General features: G+C 44.8%; 1 protein-coding gene across 1 annotated transcript in view; it reads right to left on the reverse strand.

The window, feature by feature from the left end:
* LOC144769211 (uncharacterized) overlaps positions 1-21,000 on the reverse strand; it is a 279,582-nt gene that overhangs the window by 221,238 nt on the left and 37,344 nt on the right. The window contains exon 4 of the mRNA XM_078653237.1: positions 6,142-6,201. Within this exon, the coding sequence (XP_078509363.1) occupies positions 6,142-6,201 (60 nt within the window). The remainder of the gene's footprint in view (positions 1-6,141; positions 6,202-21,000) is intronic.

Below are 21,000 nucleotides of genomic sequence, written 5' to 3' on the forward strand. Positions count from 1 at the left end.
TAGGAGGATGTATCAGCGGAGGGGAGGGCGTGTGGTCTGATGAAGTCTGTGATGTCTTCGCTGAATTGTGTGCATGGTCCCGGGGGTCTGTAGACAAGGGTGCCTCTGAGGGTCGTCTTAGGGTCGGTGTGAATCTGGAAGTGGAGATGTTCGGCTGCGGCGAAGGAGTCGTTGGTGTCGGTCGTGATGTGGATGGTGTTTCTGTGGACGATGGCGATGCCTCCTCCGATCTGGTTGATGCGGTCCCTCCTGATGATCTTGTACCCGTCCGGGATGGCGATGGCGATGTCGGGTGCAGAGGAGGCGTTCATCCAGGTTTCCGTGAGGAAGGCGACGTCCGGTGATGTAGCGTCGAGGAGGTTCCAGAGTTCCACGGCGTGTCTGTGGACGGAGCGGGTGTTGAGCAGGATGCACTTCAGGTGGTTGCTGCTGGTGTTTGTCTTGGCGGGTGCGGGGCAGGTTTGGAGGCAGGTGAACTTACAGGTACAGCAGGTGAAGGGTCCGTGGGTGCGTCTCGGGGTGGCTCGGCAGCAGGCGTGGGTCCGGCCGGCATTGAGTGCGTTGAGAGTGGCGGCGTCGTAGGTCAGTCGGGTCGTCTTGCATCGGCGGGGAGGGCCAGGGGTCCTGGCGCTGGGTGCGGTCCAGGCGCGGACGGGCGCAGACGGGCTTGCCTTTGGCACGCCTTCGGCGCACCATCGGCACGCCCGCTGCGCGTCAACGCTGTGCATGGGAGTGGGCGTCATAAGTAGGGACCCGGGAGGGAGGAGCAGCTGGGTGGCGGGAGCGGGGCGGCGAATGGGCAGGAGGGGGGCGGGGCCGCAGGGAGGCAGCGGCGGGAAACGGTCAGAAGGGCGGCCCAGCGGCGGGTGGGTCGTCCGGGCAAAAAAGCAGGAAAAAACGAAGAAACACGAGGCAAGGCAGCGGCAGGCGAGCAGGAGCAGTGGTGAGTGGGGGGCGACCTCGCCTGGTTACAGGCTCAGCGGTCGCTCCCCACGACGAACCTCTGCCTGACTAGAAGGACCAAGAGAATCTGAGGGACGGAAACCGGTCTCTGCCCTAGAGGACTGGCCTGCAGTGGTGCCTTGCTGAGAACGGAGAGGAAAAGACCAGAGAGGACTTTGAAGACTTGTGCCTGAAACGATCTCCAAGTACTTGATCTCGAGCTTGCCCCCTGAACTGAACCCCAGGACCAGTGGGTTCTACTCTGCCTGTGCCCGTCTGCTGTTGGGCCTTAAGTTCTTTTCCCTCGCCGGAGTTGTGACTCGGGTGCTTTGCCCCTCCTAAGGTCGTGACAGCTCGAAGCCTGGTCTCCCCACCGCAGAGAGCCCCGCTCAAGCTTGAGTCGCTCTCCGCTTCAGCGCCGGGCCGCCCGCTCAGTGATCTGGACTGACGCTTGTCAGGAAGCATTCAACACCCTAAAGACGGCCATGTGCGCGGCGCCCGTGCTCCTGGTTCCTGATTTCTCCAAAGAGTTCCTAGTACAGACAGATGCTTCAGAGCATGGGGTAGGGGCTGTTCTTTCACAGATATCTGAGGAGGGCTGGGATCAACCTGTAGCCTTCATCAGTCGGAGTTTACTTCCAAGGGAACAGAGGTGGAGTGCGATCGAGCGAGAAGCTTTCGCTGTGGTCTGGGCCCTGAAGAAGCTAAGACCCTATTTTAGCGGCAGTTTCCTGCAACTAAAGCGGCAATAATTTTAACACAATTCTTGATAATATGCCCCTTAGTCTGTAACACGCTGAGTTGTCCCTATCTCCCTTTTTAAAGATAGGGATAATAATAGAACAAGGCCATAATGGTGGTTGTCTCTCCCTCACTGCCACATTAACCAGTGAGGTTAAAACCTGGGCCCATACCTCAGCATCCCCAATGTACATATCATGCGAGATGTCATTGCGACCCAGGGACTTCCCCCTAGTTAACCCTGCTATTCCCATCTTCACTTCCTAAAGGGAGAATACCATTTTGGAAGTCCCAACTAGCACCCCTTCCTCCATTCCTTCGGACACATCTTATGTTTCAAAACACTACTCAAAAAAGGACACCCAACTGTCCTCTGTGATATGTGACCCCAGAGATGCTATGGATGATTCAGAGGCCATGAATGCATTATCTACACATTTTCCAGAATTTGGAAATGTTTCTTAGGGTACTGGCATTAAGCAGTTCTTGGCATCCAAAGTCCCTTAAGACATTCTTACTCTGCACAAGCTCTTTTTCATATTGGAAATGACTATACTCTAGGGTTGGCACTCAAATCATGTATAAGCCACTTTTGTGCCAGGATAGACCCATTAAAAACCATCTGGCCCCTTACTTGGTGCCACAAGATAACTGGGCCTCCAGAAAACTGGACGTCACTTTTTAAATAACGTCAAATTCCCCAAAACATCCCCAGGCACACTGCTATCCTCTAGAAATACCCTAGTTCATTTTCACAGCGAGCATAAAATGCCCTATAGAATATATCAGGGTGCAACTGAGATCACCTCAATCTCCTCCCCTGCAACTTAATGGCAGTAATACCACCTGGTCCGACTGGGAACTTTGAATCAAGGTGGACTGACCTAAACACATTCACACTGGGTTATGGTCACTGAAGGGACTCTTGGCATCTCTGGTAATTAGTGGGGAGAGCAAAGTACAAACACAAATAAAGCCAATAAATGTCTCACAGCCCTTCCCTATAAAAGTTGGATGTATGGCTCTCACAGTAGGGGCAATCTTCTCCAGGAAAAATACTAGATTAAACTCATTCAACAATATGTTCAGCAAAAAACCTTGAAGTGTATGTTCAAGTCAAGTCAGGAATTCCATTATTTCGGTTCAAAGAACCATAAAAGTTTCACAATCTAGTTTTTTTAAATAATTTATAGTGTGTATGTTCAAATTGATGACTCAATAGTAACATACTTGTTAGGTATGATGAGGTTGTTGCCCCCTCCTGTTACCCCCTCACCCTGGGATCCCCACACAAAAGAACATTAAAGTCTCTATCCACCACAATGTCCACTGATAGTATGTTAGTACCCTGCAATTTTCTTAGTAGCAACCCCATGACCTGAATGTGCTAGATTGTTCGGGTGGTATTGAGCATTGTAAAAATTTAACAATGTCAAATAAGAGTGACCAATGGTGGTACATTTTATACCCTGAGTAGTGGGAGCCCCAGTGTTTGTCACATTCAGCTTTCCCTTTATTGCCAAGGATACGTACTGGATTTATTTTTGCGAGACCCAGGACTGACTGGCGGAGCATGTGGAGATAGAAGTATTTTCCCAGACAGATTTGTATATTGCTGCATTCCTGAGAGCTGGGAGAGACATACCCTGGAAGAAGAAGAGCTGGGATCTTTAGTACACTTCAAACAGCTTTTGGTTCAGGGATAGGTGACTGGAAAGTGGCCTGGGCACATCTGAGGGCAGAGTTGGTACAGATTAAAGAATCATAAAAAGTAAAGCTGTGGCGCAACTTAGCATTTTGATGCACATACTACTCTGGCCGACATCCAGATATGACCCTCTAATAACTCCAATGGCCTGTATTGTGCTTCTACTACATTTGGAGTCCCTCCTGCTGTGTTAGATTGCTCTCTGGCAAAAAATCAGGGCAGATATTGGGGAAGCACGCTTCCAATACTAACCTCAAAGCCTCTAAATCACATTTTGTGTTTGTAATTGAACAATAAGAATGGGAGCTTGAGGCCTCCAAAACTGTCAACTGTCAAACAGTCAGTGAGGCTGTGGAAGAGGGAAGTTCTGTCAGACTTCTGCCTGTGATGTGGATTGGAGGCTAAGGCCTGCCAGCCTCCCAACTAGTGACTGGGACATCACTAAAGGAATCCAAGACCACTTACCCCTGGAGCCTGGAGCACCCATCCCTGTCTGTTTTGCAAGATCAACGTACACAATGAAGATCAGGAGAGTGCTTGGGGGGAGAGGGTTTCAGACAGGGATCCTGGCAAGACGATCCCCACAGTGAGAACTGAGAAAATAATTGCTGCAATGATTGTGCCGTATGTCATAGGGGTTCACTGTGAACATTACTGTCATGCCAATCGCAGCTGCAGCCCATGTGCAGAGTGAAGTCAGTGACCCTGTTTGCCAGAGGGGGCTATCATGATGATTACTGTCAAGCAGATGGGGCCATAGTCCATGTGATAAGTGAAGCCAGGGACCCTGTTTGCTATAGTGGCTGCTGTGAAGACACATTTACTTCCATGCAGATCGGGCTGTTGCCAGTGTGTGGATTAAGGTCCTTGACACCATACACCAGATGGGGAAACTGCGAAGAACAAGGGGCATTGCCTAGTTAAGTGATTGTCGAGGTGAGAGGGTGCCTTGCTGACATGTGCAGGCCTGAGCTCCACCAGAGGTTCAAAAGCCAACTTTCTGTCTCCCTCACTTGTTAGGAGGATCAGAGGAACTTACTGCCTCACCGGTGGCAGCGTCATGGAAGCCTTTCCTATGTCCCTCAAAGCTGAGTGCTACTCACCATCAGCATCTGCTCCAGCTCCCTGCAACGTATGTTTCTGAAATGCTCCCAGGGACTCCGGTAGATCAACCCCTGTAGGAGCTTAGAAGACTGATCACAGGTCCGGAAGGCCCCAGAGAACCTTGTTCTGCCTCATAGTGCTTTAGGTTCTGGAACATGTTTGACTTTTGGAAGAGTTGGAGTGGGCCTCCTGAGACTCTGATTACTAGGGGGGCTTCACTTGAATGTCACCTATAGCGAATGGGGAATAGCAACTACCAGTAGTGAGAGGGAAGTGGAACTCAAGGACCCATCTTTTGAACACTAGAGCCCCAACCTCATGGGACTGTGTGTATTATTTGTGTATGCCATGTTATACTTTGTGATTGTATATGAACACAAGGATTTGATTGGACAATCAGTTATTGCTGCTATTGATCAAACTTTGAGTTGTGAGACTGTGTTCACCCGATGCATCTAACTACCCCCTGAGAAGCCTTGGGTGGCTCGACCTACACTACTACTGAGAGACAAGTGCTGAAGGGGTACTAGGCTTAGCTGATCAGAATAAAAAGAACTCGGAGCTCCAGGACATCAGGAGTAAAAGGCCTTAACCCATATGGATGGGCCCAGTAGCTCCTGCTTGCCCCCGGCCCTCTGAAAGGAGGAATGACACCTATGTAATATGTGTTTTCAGAAAATTACTGAAATCACACACAAATCACCCACCCATCAGGTGGTTGTCAATCTATGTATTTAATAACTCACCCTTTCATTCAGCATTTGTGTGAATAAATGTATTCATGTGTAAAAGTGCATGCTTGAATATGTGTGGCTATGCTTGCTTGTGTCTGGGTAGAATATATGACATTACAACACAAACATTTACACAGCACGCTTTTAGAACACAGTTTTTAGTTAGCAACTACCATTACATCCCATGGTTTTACAATGCATGCCATTACTACGCATTTTTAAAACTACCTTTAGAATGCATTCCATTACAATGCATACCATTACAACACATAATACTTTTAGGGTAACAGAAGGGTAAGTGTTGGATAGTGTAGGGGTAAAAATTACTATTCCCTCGTACCCCAAACCCATACCGACCCTAAAACTAAAACAATCTCCATTACTTACCTTGTAAAGCGTTGTAATGGCATGTCTTGTAATGGTATGCGTTGTGATGGCATGTGTTGTGATGGTATGCGTTGTAATGGCATGCATTGTAGTGACTTGCGTTGTAATGCCTGCGTTGTAATGGCATGCAATGTAAATGCAGTCATGTTCTAACAGCTGTGTTGTACCAGTAGTGCGTTGTAATGACTGCGTTGTAATGGCTGTTTCCCATCTGGGTATATTGCTGCAATACACAGACAAATGGGACATCATGGAAGTATAAAGACATATGCTACAATAATGACATCTAGTGGGAGTATTTACAGGGGATGGCATTAAAAATCATACGAATGGCTAATGCACAATATTGTACTTTTCCATTTAATAGGGCTAACATTGAGAATTCCAAGATTTCAATGATATCAAAGTCATAATAGGGTGTGAGTATTGTCTGGATGAGAATCCTGACTCTTAGGGTCATTCCTTCAATTGACATATATGCACACTGAATCTTTCAGAACGGATATTAAAATATTGATGACTTACAGTCGTTTTCTCTACTGCACTCAGAAGCGCTGTTGACGTTTGCTTTACTGCTTCCGTATCCTTAAAGAGAAAATTAAGAGAGTTCACTATCCAAAAAATAAAGAATAAAATTACATTAGCAATTCATAGCTATACTTATACATAATATTAGCGGGACCCAAAGTTCCCGGTTATCTAGGAAGAAATCTACTGGGACTCCATCAGGGCCCGGAGCTTTTAGCCTATTGCACTGTGTCAAGGTATGATTTATTACTTCAAGGTTAAATGGTAAGTGGCTTTGTAAGGGGTGTACTGGTAGGACTGTAGACAAAGTGGGTGCCTCCTCATCATTCCCAAATACTATTTTGAAGGAATAACCCCCTTGGATTCTGGCCAAATCACTTAATCTCACCGTGCCTAAAAAAATGAGTGTGTCCTCATGTAACGTCACTGGTGCTATGTAAAGCGCTCTGGGAACTGATTCGGTTCGGTTCTAGTTCGCGCTATATAAAACTCTACCAAAAAAAAAGGCTAATGTCTGTATCTGCTTTTAAAAATTGGCATTTATAACAATCCAGAACCCTTTATCACCACTCAGTACGGCTGTTTTTTGTAATTTCTCTCATGCCTCCTCTTTCAAATGCCCGTAATCTTGCTGATTTTTATTTATAACGCAGGGATCTCACCAGGGTGATGTCTCGTGGGGTCGATCCCAAGCCGTGTGGAGTATTCTTACGGCTTTTAAACAAACACCAATAAATTACCTTGCCTACCATTGTGGGTTGTGTGTTTTTGGAAGAAAAAAACTTTCTTTTGATTCCCACTAAAATGCGATTAAAGGCTAAAAGTGTTGTTATAACAAATGGATTTAAATCTAAGCACTAATTAATGTCTTCTCTCATTTTAAAAAGAACACCTCCAATAAACTTTTGGGTATTAAACGTTTTCCCATTTTAGAGTGACTCCATTTTTCTTCCCAGTAAGGGGTCTAGGTAAAGGATTCTGAGTAGATTTTGGTCTTTGGGCCCATTGCATATACGTAGTGATCACCACATGGTCACTAAAAGCAAAAAAAGTTAATTGTGAAAGCAAGAAACATGGTCCACTAGTCTCAGAAGTCAGTAAACAGTCTTACACTGAGCAGTAGGACCCAGAGGAGAACGTAGGATGTAAGTGGCCTGTGGTATTGTTGCGAAGGTTAATAATCTCAAGATTGAGGGTTATTAATAGTCTACTAAGACTATCACCATAATCATTAGGATTCCAATGAAGAGGGCACTCCCCATAACTATCAATCATATTTCAGGCTGATGTGGCCATTTACGTCCAGTTATGTGACTTAAAATCACCCATCCAGTTTATATCTAGGTTTTTGGATGGGAATTCATGAACAGGGTAATATCCCTTTCCAGGGGGGCAAATACAGTTGCCATATTAATACCGAAATTGTTGTTGTAGAAATTGACAATAATCCAATTACACCCTTCCTGCTCTTTAGATACTTCACATAATAGTAGTTGATAGTAAGGTGAAGTGGCTACAAAAATCTTAGGTCCCACTGCATTAGACACAAGGGTTAATAGTCGCCCACTAAGTCGACCAGCAGCAGAGGGTGCTGCAAGTGTCTGGTAGGAGGAATAGCTATCTATATGGATGTGACCAATTTCCCATGTTTCTTGAAAGCATATGATATCATGCTGTATTACCAATGCTAACCAATCAGGGTCAGCTCTTTTCTGATTATAGCCCACTATATTCCAGGACATAATTTTTACGTAGTTTAAATCATTAACTATATTTGCTATGTAGTTGGTATTCTCTGGTTCAGGTTGTGTTTTTAAGGTATTATTTAGTCAGTCGCATGCTTCCAGTTTTAGCAGTGTTGCAAACCTGTTGTAAACGGGCATCACAAGATTCATATGGACAAAAGAGTGATTTGTAAGGGCACTGGTGCTTGATACCACACTCCTTTCTATCTTATTTCTGCCAACACATCTTACAATGCACAACCAAATGTTGAAATTAGCATTTACACAACATGTACATATTACTGTAAACCATACTTTTCACTCACTTTTATACTTACACACCACCTTTCAGGTAATATCACTCAAGCACTTCAGTACACAGTCTTGTCACCTCACTCACCACACTACATTAACTATAACTCACCCTTTCTCTATGCACTACCTACACCCTTGGATATTACCTAAGGTATAGCCTGTAAAGTTATTGGAGAACATAAAACGCTTATGACATGAGAAAGAATTTTTCTAGTCAGAACACAGTGCATGATAGAGAGGCGAGGAATAGTTAATGTAGTGTGGCAAATAGTGGTAGCTGTACTCTGTAGTTATAGATAGGGTGACCAGAGATAGGGGTTTAAAAAAAATCTGTGTAATACCTTTGCACCCGTTTGATGAATGTCTGTGAATCTTTGCCAACCTCCTGCCCCTGTTATATGCTCCTCCATTTTATGCAATTAAACTTTACAACAATGCACTGTACCACACTCCTTTTTACTTAAGCGCACTGTACACCACTAACCTTTACACTAATCTACTCTAACGCATTCCAATATACCTCTCTCCAGTGTACACAATTTCAGTTTATGATATATATACGTAAATATATATATGTAGTTATATTAAAAATCTAGTTTCCATAGAAAAAGTATTTTTTGACTTGCCTATAACTTAGGAGTCGTTTGACTCATCTTCTTAAAATTTTTAAAGTGAGTTCTGCGTGTCATGGAAACAAAACATGGTCAGTGTGGAGGTACTCTGACTCAATGTTTGAGAAATATGGTGTTGGTGACACAAGTTATGTGTCCAATTTTTTTTTTTTTACTGTCGGTCACTGTTACAGACTCAACCAGAAACGTACACGCCCATTCACATAGCCAGTCAGACACTAATGCACCCACTCTCAGACTCAGTCAGAAACCCATGTGTGTACTCACATAAGCATTCAGAGGTTCATGCAGCCACTCCAAGATGCACTCAAAGACTCATGCATTCACTCACAGATCTACTCAGACACTGACACACACACTCACAGACCCACTAAGAGACTAATGCTGCCACTCACACAACGACAGAGAGATTGCTGCACCTACTCATAGACCCACTCAGAGACTCTTGCACCCAGTCATAGACCCACTCAGACACTCACACACTGATGTACAGACCCACTTGAAGACTTTTGCTTCCACTGAAACATCCAGTGATAGACAGACCCACTCAAAAATGTATGCACCCACTCATAGATCCAATCACAGTCATGTAAAAAATGTACATACCCACTCAGGACTCATACATGCACTCTTAGACCCACTCACCTCCTTAAGCACCCACTCACAGACCCATTGAGAGACTTATGCTTCCACTGACACACTCACTGAGAGATTGATGCACCAATTCACAGACCTACTCAGAGACTGATGCACCCAGTCACAGACCCACTCTGACACTCATGCAACAACTCACAGAACCACTCACACACTCATGCACTGAATAACAGACCCACTGATACACTTATGTTTACACTCACACACCCACTGATAGACAGACCCACTGAGACAATTATGCAGCAACTCGCAGACTCACTGAAGGCAAATGATCCTAGTGACAAACCCACTCACAGAATTATATTCCCAGTCAAAGACCCACTTGAAGACTTTTGCACCAAGTGACATACCCAGTGAATTATAAATACACACTATTATAGAGATATTGAGACACTGATAAATCTTTTTATGGAATTATTTAAACAGTGATTTATCTAGTGTAATGGTTAGAATTAATTATATAGTTATAATTTTTGCATCTGGTGGTGACTTGTGAATTCCTGCTTTTGCTTTGTATTTTTGCAACATATTTGTGATGGTCAATATTACCGATGTCATCGTGACTCCCGGTGTTACAGCTAAAATGGAAAATAGGTTTGAGAGATGGTTTCCATAGAAACTCTCTAGAAAAACACGGCTCTAGAGAATACAGTAATAAACACCTAGTGTGTAAAATACTGTAATATGTGTAAATAGATGTGTTGTACACTGAATGGGAAAGCCGCGATCATCGCGGCTAATGACGTCATCTTGAAGCCCTAAATAACTACGAAAACAGAAAAGTTATTTCCAAGATGTTCTTTAAAGAAAGTCAGTACAAAAACATGAGTTTAAACATGCTTTTTTAAGAACCATGCGGCTGCATTTTTAAAGGGACTGTGAAGGCATTCTGTCGTGGAGGCGCATTTTTAGCAATAAAATGCTGTTAATGGCAATTGTCTGAGTGGGTATTTGCCCTAGGGGCACTCTGGAGCTTGATGTATCACGCGGCCGCCCTTGCTGTAAGAACAGGCACCAACCATGGATCTGTGGTTGCCACGAGGCTTCGCATTGGCTTTGCCTCTATGTTGGACAATTGTTACTGGATCGTAAATGCAACTCTGGGACGGAGGCCCATCTGAGGGCTTGGAACTTTGCTGGCAACAGGGAAGAGAATGATTGGACACACTACAAAGACCATAATTCACTGCCCATCCAGGGGGTGGTATTATTTTAATTGAAAGAGTGTGTCTGACACCGTACGTGACTTGCCGAGGCTTTGAGAAAGAAGCATGGAAGCTTCGAAACGTGTCAGCAACAGCGGCTACATTTTTAAAGGGACTGTAAAAGCATTCTGTCATGGAGGCGCATTTTTACCAATAAAATGCTGAAATGCTGTTAATGCCAATTGTCTGAGTGCGTGTTTGTCCTAAGGGCACTAATATATATATATATATATATATATATATATATATATATATATATATATATATATATATATATATATATATATATATATATATATATATATATATATATATATATATATATATATATATTACCTACTGGCGGTCGCCAGTAGGTATATATAGTTAGGATTTTTTCCCTATGGGATTTTTGAAAATTCTATGTCTAATAACTTTGGCGTTTGTGGACGGAATTGGCTGAAATTTTCAGGAAAATTGCACATTTTGTTTCTGAGCAGCCCCTGAAAATTTTGGGGGGGTTCGTCAAGGGGGGGCCGAGAAAAAAGGGGGGTCCCAAAACACGTTTTTCCCATGTTAATTTCCATAGGGCGGTTGGCCTCACTTTTAGCCCGAACGGCTGAATGGATTTGCACGAAACTTGGCAAAATTGTAGGGACTGGTAGCCCGATGTGCCTTTTGTAGGTCTCAATATATGTGCTCCAGTGGATTTTGAGAAATTAACGTTTAAAAAAAGATATATATCTGTAACAGCGGACCGGGCAGCGCCCCAGGACGCGTACTTTTCGCGCAACGGAGCTTTGTGAAGCGAAGCTGATTGGTTCTCCGGCGTCTGTCAACATTCCAAACAGTCCGTAGCGGCCGCCATCTTGTCTCTCGGTAGGATCGAGAGACAAGAGGAGGCCAAAGCGAAGGGGCAAATGACCATAAGGGGGCATAGTACATTGTCGCTGACCCCCTAGGTTTGATGTGGAGGTTTTAAAAGGGCCCCGCGGGGCAAAAAAAATAAAAAATAATAATAATCGAACAGCTGAATGGATTTGCACGAAACTTGGCAAAATTGTAGGGACTGGTAGCCCGATGTGCCTTTGCTAGATCTCAATATATGTGCTCCAGTGGATTTTGAGAAATTAACGTTCAAAAAAAGATATATATCTGTAACAGCGCACCGCTTCGCGTACTTTTCGCGTTACGGAGCTTTGCGAAGCGAAGCTGATTGGCTCTCCGGTGTCTGTAAACATTCCAAACAGTCCGTAGCGGCCGCCATCTTGTCTCTCGGTAGGATCGAACAGCTGAATGGATTTGCACGAAACTTGGCAAAATTGTAGGGACTGGTAGCCCGATGTGCCTTTGCTAGGTCTCAATATATGTGCTTCAGTGCATTTTGAGAAATTAACGTTCAAAAACAAGATATATATCTGTAACAGCGCTCCGCTTCGCGGAGATAAAATTATATGTGTATTACCTAGCTGTTGCTAACACCAGTTAGCGACGGCTAGTAGAAGATAGCGACCATCTTGGGCCCCACTTTGCATGTGAGTGATATTTATCACTAATGACATGCAAAGTGGGCATGCCAAGATGTTAGCGACTGGAAACAGTCGCTAACATCGCTATCTCCTATTATCAACTTTTGGAAATATTCGAGATAAGCGCGAATATCTCCAAAAGCTACCACCTGCCCTGAGCAGTTCTTAGCCATGTTATCCAATGGGAGGTGGATAACATGGCTAAGAGCATTAGCTCGGTAATGCATGAATATCGCTGAGTTTTCAGCGATATTAATGCATTGCGGTCGTTTTTTATCGTATTTCCGATAAACCTTGATAATAGCAAGGTTTATCTGCGATAATTTCTGACTGTAAAAAAATCGTTGCTAAGCATCGTTAGGGATAAATATCGCTTAACTTTGGTAATATGCCCCAACGTCTGTTAACGTTCGATTCGAAGGAAATCAGGAAGTGTTGAAAAACATTGTCTGCGCCATCTTGTCTTTTTTCAAATGCCACACTTTTGTCGTGCACGGCAGCCATTTTAGATGCCTTGACCAGACCCACTCTGTGCACGCTGTCGATCCTTAGCATGGCTCCCCACCCTCGCAAGCATCTCCCCCAGGCAGTGGTCACCCCCGCTCTCTGTCTTATGCATGGGTAATAAACCTCCCCCCATCTGCGCTGCTCTTCCCTGAGAATCACACCCTGTGCCCGCCCGACACCTCCCTTTCGCCCTATTCACTACCGCACCCTCTGACACTCCTTTTCCTCTGTGTCCGATTGTCCAGGCTGGTCCTAGGGTATCAGCTAGCCCTGCAGATGTAGTTTATGGCCACAGCTGTAAAGAATCACCCCTCTTCAAAGGAGTTATAGTAGATCAAGGCCCACACTCAATGAGATCCGTCACAGCAGAAGCGTTGCTATTATCTGAAAACCATCCTGTATTGTGATTGGGGAGGGGACCGAGCCTGAAGCGGAAGATTCCAGGGATGACTCTTTGTACATCAAAGTTTTTACAATTATGTGTCACATTAAAAATATATAGCACTCCGACAAAGTAGTAAGATTATAAAACTTTAATAATTTATAAATATATACAAGAAAACAAAAATAGTAATAACATATAAACATTTTTAGGGAAAAACAACGAAGTAGCGGTCGGCTGTGCGAATAGTCCCAACGCAGCACAACGTCCAGATTTCCGGCGTGGGGCGTCGCGGGGGGTGGGTCATCAGTAGCAAACTGTTGTGCGAATAGTTCCAAGGCAGCAGAACGCGCTGAAATCTAGATGACACGAAAGTGATGTCTAGTAAGTTGCCACCCAGCAAATAACGGCATGGGGCGTCGCGGGGGGTGGGTCATCAGTAGCAAACTGTTGCGCGAATAGTTCCAAGGCAGCAGAACGATGGCACCAAGGTGATGTCCAGTAAGTTGCCGCACTGGTTTTGGTATCCTACAATGCTGCTCCGAATAACGGCGTGGGGCGCCCCGGGGGAGGCGGCAAGAACGGGCTTCTCCAGGTGGAGTGTCATCTGTTGTAGTGGGGCGCCCCTTTACCGTTTCAGTTGCCATTCCGTCCGTTTTTGGTCCACTGTGTCAAAAGCCGCAATTCAGCTGAGTTGCGCCCACTCTTGCGGTGCAGCGATAGGCGGCTGTCACAGGACTCTCAAAATGGCGGCAGGCTGTTTCCTTTTTGGGCCTGGTCCACTGAAATGGCCCTGGGACACCTTGGAAATCGGACGCTTGTCTGCTAGGTCTTGGACCCCATTCTCGAAAGCGTCCCCTCCGCCTTGAGAATTCATCAAAAGTTTTGGGGGCTCCGACTCCTGCAGGCTTCTGGTGGGGAGCGGCTGCCATGATTGCTCGCGGAATGACCACGACTGAGCTACGAGATGGTGGTGCTCTCATGCTGACGCCAGCTTCAGTCTGAAACATCCAGAAACAAGGTGGGGCTTTCATCGTTTGGGAAAAAAAAAAAGTTTTCATCCAATGAAAAGTGTTGTTTTTAGGTCACATGATCAAGCCTTCCATCATTAGGAAACCAAAAGTAAAATGAACCAATGAAAAGTTTTATAAACAAGTCACATGACCTGTTATGCGGCATAGGGTATAAAATGCGGAGAAAATACGTTGGCACGTGAGGCGGCGTCAGTAGCGGACCGATGTGCGAATAGGCCGAAGGCAATACAACGCGCCAAGATCCGGATGGCACCGAGGTGGTGTCATAGTTGAGAGTTCTGAGCAGCGGTTGTAACACTGTCTGAAGCTTATTTGCAGCTGCTGCAGCTTCACTACGCGCCAAGATCCGGATGGCACCGAGGTGGTGTCTAGTAAGGTGCACTGGTGTGGCCATCCTACAATGCTGAAAGTCGGCGTGGGGCGCCCCGTTGGCCTGTGAGTTTACGTCAGTAGCGGACCGATGTGCGAATAGGCCGAAGGCAGCACAACGCGCCAAGATCCGGATGGCACCGAGGTGGTGTCTAGTAAGTTGCCGCACTGGTGTGGCCATCCTACAATGCTGAAAGTCGGCGTGGGGCGCCCCGTTGGCCTGTGAGATGGCGTCAGTAGCGGACCGATGTGTGAATGGGGCCGAAGGCAGCGCAACAATATTTTCGGAATAGAAGACACCACTAGGCGCTGAGATGCCAAGATCCGGATGGCACCGAGGTGGTGTGTAGCAAGTTGCCGCACTGGTGTGGCCATCCTACAATGCTGAAAGTCGGCGTGGGGCGCCCCGTTGGCCTGTGAGTTTGCGTCAATAGCGGACCGATGTGCGAATAGGCCGAAGGCAGCACAACGCGCCAAGATCCGGATGGCACCGAGGTGGTGTCTAGTAAGTTGTCGCACTTCTGTGGCCATCCTACAATGTTGAAAGTCGGCGTGGGGCGCCCCGTTGGCCTGTGAGATGGCGTCAGTAGCGGACCGATGTGCGAATGGGGCCAAAGGCAGCGCAACAATATTTTCTGATTTGAAGACACCACAAGGCGCTGAGATGCCAAGATCCGGATGGCACCGAGGTGGTGTCTAGCAAGTTGTGGCACTGGTGTGGCCATCGTACAATAGTAAAAGTCGGCGTGGGGCGCCCTGTTGGCCTGTGAGATGGTGTCAGTAGCGGACTGATGTGTGAATGGGGCCAAAGGCAGCGCAACAATATTTTCTACAATATTTTCGGAGTAGAAGACACCACAAGGCGCTGAGATGCCAAGATCCGGATGGCACCGAGGTGATGTCTAAGTTGCGGACCGATGTGCGAATGGGGCCAAAGGCAGCGCAACAATATTTTCTGAAGAGAATACACCACAAGGCGCTGAGATGCCAAGATCCGGATGGCACCGAGGTGATGTCTAAGTTGCGGACCGATGTGCGAATGGGGCCAAAGGTAGCGTAACAAGATTTTCTGTATGGAAGATACCACTAGGCGTTGAGATGCCAAGATTCGGATGGCACCGAGGTGATGTCTAGCAAGTTGTGCCACTGGTGTGGCCATCGTACAATGGTAAAAGTCGGCGTGGGGCGCCCTATTGGCCTGTGAGATGGTGTCAGTAGCGGACTGATGTGCGAATGGGGCCAAAGGCAGCGCAACAATATTTTCTGACTGACACCACAAGGCGCTGAGATGCCAAGATCCGAAAGGCACCGAGGTGATGTCTAAGTTGCGGACTGATGTGCGAATGGGGCCAAAGGCAGCGTAACAATATTTTCTGTATGGAAGATACCACTAGGCGTTGAGATGCCAAGATTCGGATGGCACCGAGGTGATGTCTAGCAAGTTGGTGTGGTCATCCTACAATGCTGAAACTCGGCGTGGGTCACCCCATTAGCCTGTGAGATGGCGTCAGTAGCGGACCGATGTGCGAATAGGCCGAAGGCAGCACAACGCGCCAAGATCCGGATGTCACCGTGGTGGTTTCATAGTTGAGAGGCACTTCATCTGCAGTGGGGCGCCGAGATCCGGATGGCACCGAGGTGATGTCTAGCAAGTTGCTGTACTGGTGTGGTCATCCTACAATGCTGAAATGTAGTGGGGCGCCCATTTACCGTTTCAGTTGCCATTCAGCTGAGTTTCGGCTGCTCTTGATGCTACAGCGACAGGCGGCTGCAAGAGGACTCTCAAAATGGCGGCCTGTTCTTTGGATTTGGGCCTGGTCCACTAAAATGGCCCTGGGACACCTTAGAACTCGGACGCTCGATTTTTTTTTCCTTTCCTGTACATGCAAAAAAAGGTAAATGCCCGGTACGTTACACGCTTCATCTGCCACGATGAACTCTCCAGAGGAACCGAAAAAAAATATAGTTGTGGTAACTATACCATGCATCGTCATATGGAGAGGTGGCACCAATTAATTATAGTGCTGCATAAAAGAGAGATTTGGAGGAGAACCCCTGACCTGCTAGTACATTCATCAAAGAAGTGGCACTGAGAGCTTCAGAGGCAAGGGAAACGGTCCCAAATATTTAGAAGAACTTTGGAAAGATTAAAATGACATGTTTAGATTGTGGTAAATTAATTTCATGTGGACAGATGAGTGTTACTCTAATAAATACAGCATATGAACATCATCATAGTCGATGGTTGGTAGAGACATTTTGACTATATCCTGGACCTGCCCGTCCTCGCCCAAAATGGCGCCGGAATAAATGGGACTCGTAACTCCTTGTTGTGTACTGGTTGCAGAACCTTGAAATCACGAGATACGTATGCAGTTTTGAAGCACATGGCGGGCGGGGACGAGAATTGATTGAATATTTCGACATCCCTATTGATATTAAGTTCTGATGTGTTATTGATTACTGTACTGTTGAAAATTCGAATTAACGTCACCCATGGTACTTGCCCGCAAATGTATATCTAGATAATTTTATTGTAACTGGCCCTGTCGTATTTTAATTATAAAATGTACGTCCACCGATTCCGTAACTGTTAGACACCTTAGTTCTTGCAACCTAATGGCCCGCCCGTTACGTTCCTCTACAGTGTAAATGTCTATTCATCATATACGATTACAGTTTGCTCCGTGGCAGGCCCACGTGGTTATAGGCTCGTATTTGTATAATGAAATTTTCACAATAAAGGTTTTTAAAAGAAAACATGGTAGTAGTATATACATTGGTAAAGTTTTTAATAATAGTCACTGTTTTAGAATCATTAAAAGGCAAGTGAAATAAAGCAGACCAATTACATGAAGGGTAAAAGGTATAATACGAAGGAACGCAGTAAAGATAAATGGTCAAGGGCTGTTGTGTTTTCTATTCCTGCAACATAAAGTGATCGATAAGAATCTCATATTCAGGCGTATCGGCGACTAAGACAGCAGGTCGACCCTCTTTTGCTCAACGGCTCCGTCATGGGACGAAGAAACGCTCTTTTTCTCGAAAAAAGAATATATTTTACTTGCAGGACAGTTGTAAAATTTCCGGGAAAGTACATTAGCCTGGAACATTATAACATATATTTAAGAAAAAAGAATGTTCGGAAGTAATTAAAAGCGTAATTTTTAGGTGATATGACCAAGGCTTTCATCATTAGAATAAGAAAAGTAAAATGAACCAATGAAAAGTTTTATTAACAAGTCACATGACTTGTTATGCTTACGTTACGCGCTGCGCGCCCCGGATGACTTCCGGATGCGCTAACGCGGCGCGTCATATGACGCATTACGCGACAACGCAGGTCCAGAATATAGTCAAAATGTCTCCACCAACCAGCGGTCGAAACACAACCCCTTTCAGCAGGCTAAATAGTTCTGTTAAATGACAACAGAAGGGACAGGCAACAAGAACCATCAGTCAAAGAGGGGAGGGCTAGTTCTTCTCTACCGGGTTACATTGGGGCGCTACCGGAACTGATCGAATTGGTAGTCTACAGTGTTTCTGGATGTTTCAGACTGAAGCTGGGGTTAGCATGAGAGCACCACCATTTCGTAGCTCCGTTGTGGCCATTCCGCAACCAATCATGGCAGCCGCTCTTTATCGTTATTTTGGGCGGGGTGGGTGGCGGAGCCGAGCTGTTTTGCAGCCATCATTGTGTGGAGTTCAGTTCATCTCACTAGTTTTGTATTTGTCATGAGGGGTTGTTCCTAATGTTTCTATTTTAGCGAGGTCAAAAAGAGATTCCATTAGTGGCCTACTGATTTTACTCGATTCCTTTTCTTTTTTTTTACACGATTTTTCGTTATCTGCAAAGACTAAACAGAGTATTGCGACTCTGTGTTTGTTTGTAAATAGAGAATGAACCAAAGAGAACTAATTCTAAAACAGTAAATACTTGGATAACAATCAATCAAATGGAGAGAGAAGCAGGCACGACGGATTACAACGGGGGCAAAGGCCTGCGTTAACTACCTTTCACTATCTGCAAAGAGAGAGTACTCCTAATAGAAATGAGGGGGGGGGGCACCATTCAAAGCAGATCAGTGTGCATAAACACGAAAATGTTTTCACTTACCACGTACTTGACATTCGACAGCTTATGATATTTGCTATTAAAAAACCATTGAAATTCACTGAAAAAACCATAGGTTATAGACCATATATAGTTAGGAATTAGCATTTACTAAACCTTGAAAATTCCCTGAAAAAACCATAGGTTATAGACCATATATAGTTAGGAATTAGCATTTAAAAAACCTTATTTCACTCACACAAAACCATTGAAATTCCATATATAGTTAGTTGCACTAACTATATATCGCGCACCCGCAATCCACTGCTGATCATGTCACATATTACATCATTCATGACATGGTCAGTGACATCACTGATGACATCACTGATGACATCTCAAATGACATCACTGATGACATCACTGATGACATCTCAAATGACATCACTGATGACATCACTGATGACATCTCAAATGACATCACTGATGACATCACTGATGGCATCTCATTTGACATTACTGATCACATCACTGATGACATCATTCATGTGATAATACGATGAACCTCTTCAGACTCTAATATAACCTTAGATACACTCAGTGTAAACAGACACTCACAGACTGTCACTCATCCATGGAGTTACTCACACACCTAGTCAGTCATGCAAAGAATCAATCACACCTCCATTTCCTCAACTATACAGTTATACACACCTTACTTATTCAAACATATACTAACACATATTTACTCTATTATACAATCCCTGATACAAGTTCACAGTGATCCATACAGCCACTCACACATTCACTGGCTCTTATGCACAGTTATTTATATATGTCAACTCTCACATGTACTGTGTTTTACATATGTACTTACTTTGACATGCAGCACTGAGATATCCATTCACTCACCAATACACTCATGCACACAGTCAACCGCCCATACAGCTGTTTCCACATGCACTTTTGAACCCATACATCTAGTGAATCAACTGCTCACACATCTATGCACAGAGTCCTACACCTCCCAGCCACCCACACACACACTCAGTCTCCCATACAAATACTTGGGCAACCAATCAATAACCCATATAGTTACTCATATAGCTACTGATCAACACATGCAGCAGTTTACAGAACAACAGACATAATGATGCACAAATTAAGACAGTTTAGTCACTAACCCATGCACTCAGTGAGACACATTTAATCACTCACTCATACAGTCAGGCATGCACCTACTAAATCCTTCATCCAGACACTTATACATCCACTCATTCTTCAATATGTAAGACATATTTTAACTTTACAGAAACATAGTCACTGGATGTTGTCATCAGTGATGTCATCAGTGATGTCATTTGAGATGTCATCAGTGATGTCATCAGTGATGTCACTGACCATGTCATGAATGATGTAATATGTGACATGATCAGCAGTGGATTGCGGGTGCGCGATATATAGTTAGTGCAACTAACTATATATGGAATTTCAATGGTTTTGTGTGAGTAAAATAAGGTTTTTTAAATGCTAATTCCTAACTATATATGGTCTATAACCTATGGTTTTTTCAGTGAATTTTCAAGGTTTAGTAAATGCTAATTCCTAACTATATATGGTCTATAACCTATGGTTTTTTCAGTGAATATATATATATATATATATATGTGTGTGTGGGATGGCCGAAATGCATTATTTCAGTAAACGCTTCCACTTGAATTTCCCCTGTGTGGCTTCTGCTTTCTGCTTCTTCAGCTAGGGGGAGTTGTTTTGGATATTGCACGCGTCAACCAGAGACGCGTCTACAGAAGCCCCGCTCCACAAGTCGGCCTGAGCATCACGGATTCACATCTGAGAAGGTTTATTGGGCGTCTGAGGTATCGGACGAGCTCAGGCCCACCTCACATGACAAGGCAAGCAAGGGTGGATGCAGTGCAGTCTGTGACTCTACGGAGGGTGTGGGTACATTACTTTACCTGCCCCTGCCCGGTGACCTCTTGGCATGGAGGTTGGCAATGTTTAAGGGGACTCAAGGAAGCCGTGGGATTGAACACCCATCAAGATTTTAATATCGCCGTCATCCCCCATTGTCCTGCACAATACCTAACAACACACAGCAATTACCGAATCCCGGTGGAATACTCACCTAGTACAAAGAACTCTGGGACTTGCAGTTTTGATTGAGCAGCGACGAAGTGCACAAGCACATGACTTCGGGAGGAGCGAGCTCTCACCTATGGGCATGTTGCAGGACAGTTCAAAATGGGGGGTGGGACAGAATTTTGATTGATCCCACATATATATATATATATATATATATATATATGTATATATATATATATATATATATATATATATATACATATATATATATATATATATATATATATATATATATATATATATATATATATTTAGTATTGTGCAGGACAATGGGGGATGACGGCGATATTAAAATCTTGATGGGTGTTC

Source organism: Lissotriton helveticus, chromosome 7 (genome assembly GCF_964261635.1).
Source record: "Lissotriton helveticus chromosome 7, aLisHel1.1, whole genome shotgun sequence".
NCBI lineage: Eukaryota > Metazoa > Chordata > Amphibia > Caudata > Salamandridae > Lissotriton > Lissotriton helveticus.